General features: G+C 44.2%; 1 protein-coding gene across 1 annotated transcript; it reads left to right on the top strand.

Annotated features, from left to right (window-relative positions):
- Positions 1–4,659: 4,659 nt before the first annotated feature.
- LOC125523049 (putative L-type lectin-domain containing receptor kinase S.5) lies at positions 4,660–5,530 on the top strand. The gene has a single exon (XM_048688085.2). It carries the CDS (start codon positions 4,705–4,707, stop codon positions 5,512–5,514), a length of 810 nt encoding a protein of 269 aa, XP_048544042.2. The 5' UTR covers positions 4,660–4,704; the 3' UTR covers positions 5,515–5,530.
- The last annotated feature ends 944 nt before the right edge of the window (positions 5,531–6,474 follow it).

The following is a 6,474-nucleotide window of genomic DNA, read 5'->3' as shown; positions in this document are numbered from 1 at the left end:
CTATTTAGTCCCTTTATGACATAATTTAGCCTATTTAGTCCACACATGATATAATAAGATGAAGAAAATTAAGGAAGAGGAAGAAAAGAAGGAATGGGAAGAAAAGAAGAAGAAGACTAGTCTTCTTCTCCTTCTTCTAGTCTTCTTCTCCTTATTCTTCTTCTTATTCTTCTACTTCTTCTTCTTTTCTTCTAGTTTTCTTCCTCTTCTTCTTCTAACTTTCTTGTTTCCCATTTTGCAGATTTAATTCACTATATGGAAGCTTGCATGGATGGAGTGCTTGTTTCTCTGTTCTTGTTTTTGTTTCTATTGAAGAATAATGAACTTGTTATATGGATGGAACAATGTGTTGGATGAATATTGTGATAGTAGTGTAAGATGTATGGATGATACTATGTTTCTTATGTATGTATATATGTTGTCATGGATGGAGCTATATATGTGTTGCATAGATCATATGTCTGTTGTGCCTATGAATATATATATATATATATATATATATATTATATATATCTGTGTGTGAATTCCAGTAAAATTAAATGGATATAAATGAAAACAGGAGACATATAGCCTCTTTGCCGTTTGCTAGCAGACAGCAAAGAGCTTTGCCGTCTGCTAGCACACGGCAAAGAGGACACGTGGCAGTCACCTGTGCAAAATGGGAGTACTGGCTGCCTATTTGGTCAGCTATGCCGTCTGCTGGCGGATGGCAAAGACCTTTGAATCTTTGCCGTCCGCTGGCGGACGGCATAGCTGGCCACGTGGCAGCTTCCCAGTACTAGCCTTACCGACCTCTTTGCCGTCCACTGGCTGACAGCAAAGACATTTGAATCGTTGCCGTCTGCTGGCGGACGGCAAAGAGCGCCGTTAACTCCCTAACGGCTCCGACGCCACCCCACTGTCGTCTGTATTCTTTGTCGTCTGCTGGCCTCAGACGGCGGACGGCATAATCGTTTGCGGTCAGTTTCTCAAAAGCGGACGACGAATAAGCCCTTTGAGGGCACCTGTTTAGACGGAAAGTTTGCCGTCTACTGGCGGACGGCAAAGATGTTTGCCGTCCGGGATCCATGCCTTTGCCGTCTGCCATGGCAGACGACAAAGAAGATGATTCCAGTAGTGTATGTTCTCGTCGCAGTCCTTGAGCCGCGTCAACAACATCCACACTGCCTTGATCAATGCACAGAAAGGGAACCAATCGGTGGCCGCCTACTTCGCCACCACGCGTGGCCTTGCTGATGAGCTCGCGGTCGCCGGCAAGCACATCCAGGACGATGAGCTGATCTCATATCTGCTTCACGGGCTGGACATGGACTACCAGCCGCTCGTCTCTGCCCAAGATGCCCGCATCACGCCGGTGTCTCTCGATGAGCTCTACGCCATGTTGAGCAACTTTGACCAGCGCGTCGCCCAGTACCACAGTGTTGGCGGCGGGTTCAAGTCTTCGGCGAACGCAGCAACCCGCGGCGCGGTGGGTACTCCTCCCGTCATCACGGCCCTCCTCGCGCCAAGGGCAAGCACAGCGGCGGTAACACCAACAAATCCGGCTCTCGCGGCGGTCGCCCCGTCTCCACCAACAACTGGGGTCGCCGCGGCGGCTTGAGCCGTTCACGCCCTGACGCCGTTCGTTGCCAAATCTGCGGGAATCCAGGCCACACTGCCAAAGACTGTTGGTATCGTTTTGACGAAGACGATGCCTCCTCTGAAGATGATGACAAGGTCATTGCTACCGCTGAAGGATCCTATGGTGTCGACACCAACTGGTACCTTGATAGTGGCGCGACCAATCACCTCACGGGTGAGCTAGAGAAGGTGACTCTCCATGAGAAGTATCACAGGAAGGACCAGATTCGTACAGCCAGTAGTGCAGGTATGAGCATACGTCACATTGGTCAGTCGGTTATACGTACCCCTTCTCATAAAATTCATCTTCGCAAAATTTTGCATGTCCCTAGTGCCAACAAAAATCTCCTATCCGTTCATCGCATTACCATTGACAATCACGTCTTTATTGAATTCCATCCTTTTTTCTTTTTGATAAAGGGTCGGGCCACGAAGAAGGTACTATATCGAGGTAGATGCGTTCGAGGGCTTTACCCGTTGATTCCGGAGCTTAGGAGATTCAGTAAACAAGCCTATGGTGTTGTCAACTCTCTTCAACACGTTGGCACGGTCGTTTAGGCCATGCTTCTTTTCCTCTTGTTGAACGTTTGCTTAGGAAAAATAAGCTCCCGTTTGTTGGTGAGCGAAATATTGAAACTATTTTTGATTCTTGCCAAAGAGCAAAATGCCATCAATTACCTTATCTTATTTCTACAATTGTCTCTACTCAACCATTGCAATTAATTTTTTCTGATGTTTGGGGCCCTGCTCCTAGTTTTTTTGGTAGACACACATACTATGTCAGTTTTATTGATGACTATAGCAAATTTTCTAGGATCTATCTTCTTAAGAAAAGATTCGACGTTTTCCAAGTGTTCAAAAACTTTCAAGCACTTGTTGAATGCAAGTTCGATAGCAAGATCATTGCTGTCCAATCCGACTGGGAGGGGAATACGAGAAATTAAATTCCTTCTTCCAAACGCTTTGCATTTCACACCATGTGTCATGCCCTCATACTCACCAACAAAACGGTTCTGCCGAACGCAAGCATAGGCATATAGTTGAAGTTGGTCTAGCACTTTTAGCAGGTGCTTCCATGCCTCTCAAATTTTGGGATGAAGCGTTTCTCACTGCCGTTCATATCATCAATATGCTCCCAAGCCGTGTCATAAACAATGAAACCCCCATAGAACGGCTTCTTCATGTCAAGCCTAACTACACATCTCTACGTGTCTTTGGTTGTGCATGATGGCCCAATCTCCGTCCATACAACTCTCGTAAACTCATGTTCCGATCTAAACAGTGCGTTTTCCTTGGCTATAGTGCTCAACACAAGGGGGTCAAGTGCCTAGATGTTTCTACAGACCGTGTCTACATTTCTCGTGATGTTGTGTTCGATGAGAACAAATTTCCCTTCACCGATCTTCACCCTAACGCCGGTGCTTTACTTCGTAAAGAAATCCTCCTTCTACCATCTTCTCTACCGGCGTTGATGAAGGGGAACGAAACCATGATGATCATATGTTGACTAACCCTCAAACCACTGTGCATGAGTTGTATGATGTTGCAGAAGAAAATGGACAAGAAAATGATGAAGAAAATGAAGTGCAAGGGCCATATTTTATGTGCCCCGAACCAGGGAACAAATCCGCCTCGGGATCAGTTCCCGTGGAAGAGGCAGACCTGCCCAGCGGATCGACCTCAGGATCCGTCGCTGCTAGCAGGGGGGCAGAATCCCCTCGGGAATCCATTGAGGAAATATTATGACAGAAGATAATATTTTGTTCTCTGAATTTTTTTCAGTCAGCAGTAGACTTTCAGATATTTTGGCATTGTTGGCTTCAAGAGATGCCTTCAGAAGAAACTATTTTTTAATCTTTTTGCGCAAATTGGCACATATATTTGGTGTTGGAACACAGGCAACATGTAAATACAGGTGCAAGTTCATGCTAGAGTTGCCTTGGCTATCATCAACTTTGCAAATTTATCATATCAATATTGGTAGACCATGTAAAAAACATATGATGGAATAAAAAGCAGTGCAGATAAGGCCTATTTGAGTCAGATCCAAACCATGAACTTATCCCCTTAAGAGATTGTTTAGAAGACAAAATCTCCAAGTGTAGGGCAATCAAAATTTTGTCAAGATCTCCACACCAGCATAAAAGACAGAAACAAAAGCACCAAGTCCAAATCAAACGCGTGAATAAGATCATCAAGTTCAACATTCCACGGTATTACATGCCAGTGGAGACTACTTGAGGGATGGCACCATCACTCACAAAAAAAGAAAGAGGTATGGCACCATCAAGTTGTCACTGATCAATTTGTTCTACCTCTTAGCGTTTTTGTATGTTACATTGTTTTACTCGTTCAACAGCCTCGTTATTCCTCCCATAAGCCCCTCTTTTAGTTTGTCGCTAGGGGAAAAAAGGAGATGATTGCATAGTCAAACATATTACTCTGAACATCTTGTTGCCGGCTGTATATGATGATTCCCATTGGCTATGTCTTGTCGAAGTATAACTTACACATATATTAAGCGAGTCGAGTTACAATACTTGTTTTCTTTGACTACATCATGTGGTACACTTGTAAATTGTAAGAGCTTTCCTGGAGACAAGTTCTGCATTGACAAGGAATCCAATATAAAGAATTATTGGATGAAAGGGATTTCTACCCAAGTCCATAGCTGGCACTATCATGTTGTGACGGATAAGTTTTCTTCCACCTATCGATGTTTTTTAAGTTAATGTCATTATTCCGCTTGTTAAACAGACCTTGTTGATCCTCTCAGATGTCCCTCTTTCATCCCTCTCTTGTGAAAAGAAGGTGAGAAATCGCATAGTCAAACATATTGCTGGTGAGTAGCATATGTCACAACATTTTGCCCGCACCACTTCTTAGTCTAACATTGGGCTGTTTCTCTGCAGCTGCACAAATATTATCCCAGGCTTTATCCTGACGATTCCCATTGTCTATGTCTCTTCCATGTACTTTGTCAACTCCTTCCCGCCTCCGTAATGAGAAGCAGTGAAGTACAAGGATCGTATAAATACTCCTCTTTCTTGAGAAGGTTGTAGGAAGCTATAGGAACCATTTAGCATGACAATGCCCAATACCAATAGCATGTTGAGCTTTTCCTGTATAGCTTATCCAGCTATTGTCGTCCTAGCCCTAGGCAGTAGAACCTGTAGTTGCTTGCAGTTTACTTATCCCAACTTCAACACAGTCAATATGGATGATTTCACCTTCAGCCCAGGCTCAAGAATTGCAGATGGTGCCTTGCAGATCACCCCAAGTACCGGAAACACGCGCCACCAGTCGGGGAGAGTGGTTTATGCAAGGGAAACCCTCAAGCTGTGGAACAACAAGCGCATGGCGCCCACCTCGTTCAGGACAGATTTCCTGCTCAACATCCTCCCCGGTCAGAATGGGGCTGGAGAAGGTATGGCATTTGTTCTCACAAAAAATCCATCGTTGCCCAGCAACAGTAGTGGCCAATGGCTTGGCATATGTAATGCCACGACAGATGGCACGAAGACAGACCCAGTAGTAGCTGTGGAGTTTGATACGAGGAAGAGCTATGAGGATGACCTTGACGGCAACCATATCGGCATCGACATCAACAACATCAAATCGATTCGGCAGTACCCGCTTAGTAATGTTTCCATCATCCTCTCAAGTGGGTCTGATGTATGGGTCAGTATTAGGTACCACGGCACATCGAAATTGTTCCAAGTATTTCTAGTACAACACAGCATCGGTGGGCGGTATGTCTACCAAGGAGATATCTATATTGATCTATCACAGCTTCTGCAGGACAAGATATATTTGGTATTTGCAGGTTCCACTGGCAACTTCACCCAACTGAACCAGATAAAGTCGTGGAACTTGACCATGATAGATGAATAAGCATGCGTTTCATTGGCCTTCGGGGGGCAATTAGCCGGAGATGGGGCTATCGGATGTCGGGTTGCTCTTCATGGGAGGGGCTCGATAACACAACAGTTTCTGCTCCATGACCTCTACTTCCCTCATGAGGAAGTGAGTATTGTGGAAAGTTGTAGTATTGTATGGAGAGTGTTGAGTGTTCACTATGGTGTGCTTGTGAAGTTGTATGTTAGATTCTTGCTTGTTTTCTGGCCGAATAATTTTATACATGTATCAGTTCTTTTTAATCACTTAAACAGTACCTACCAAATCAATGCTCAGATGTTGTCTTACGATTTCTTAGCATGTCCTTTTTTTTTCTTTTTAGCCCGCTATAAACTTTTAATATACCAGAACAAGACTCAGATAAAATGGAAGACATGGATTTAAGAGATTGCTTGTTGATCTACATTAAGAAAAAGATCGCAATAGGATTCTAGACAGAAGCAACTATTGATAATTGCGATGAAACATCGTGTGCGATTCAACTAAAAATTGTTAGTGATGACCATCATTCAATTTGTTGTGCTTGATGTTTGGCCCCCATGCGTGTATTTTCTGGCTCCGCCATTATTCTTGAAGAAATTTAGGGTTTCAGAAATAATAACTTGGTGATAGTTTGTAGCTTACCGACTTGTCCGAATATATGTGGCTGTCATCGGAAATGAGTGAAGCTTCTGACAGCAGCTGAAGTCTGAAGCTTTTCAATATAGCCAACATCTTCAATTCTTATGTATTCCGTACACCTTGTTCCACCACTGTTCTTGAACAAATAAAGGGTTCGACAAATACCAACTGCTAGTTTGTAAGTTACTGACTTGTCCGAACCTATGGTCGCTGGAAATAGGTCAAGCTTCAGGACCGGAAGCTATTGACACCCAACCTGCCTGCCACCGCCACACCACCACACCGTCTCGAGACAGTTTCACCTCCGCTTCACCT

This window comes from Triticum urartu, chromosome 7A (assembly GCF_056163025.1).
Source record: "Triticum urartu cultivar PI428250 chromosome 7A, HENAU_Tu73, whole genome shotgun sequence".
Taxonomy (NCBI): Eukaryota; Viridiplantae; Streptophyta; class Magnoliopsida; order Poales; family Poaceae; genus Triticum; species Triticum urartu.
This window is presented reverse-complemented; position numbering and strand designations above follow the sequence as displayed.

Coding starts and splice junctions, on each gene's coding strand:
- LOC125523049 (XM_048688085.2), top strand. CDS start 4,705: ATGACAATGCCCAATACCAATAGCATGTTGAGCTTTTCCTGTATAGCT.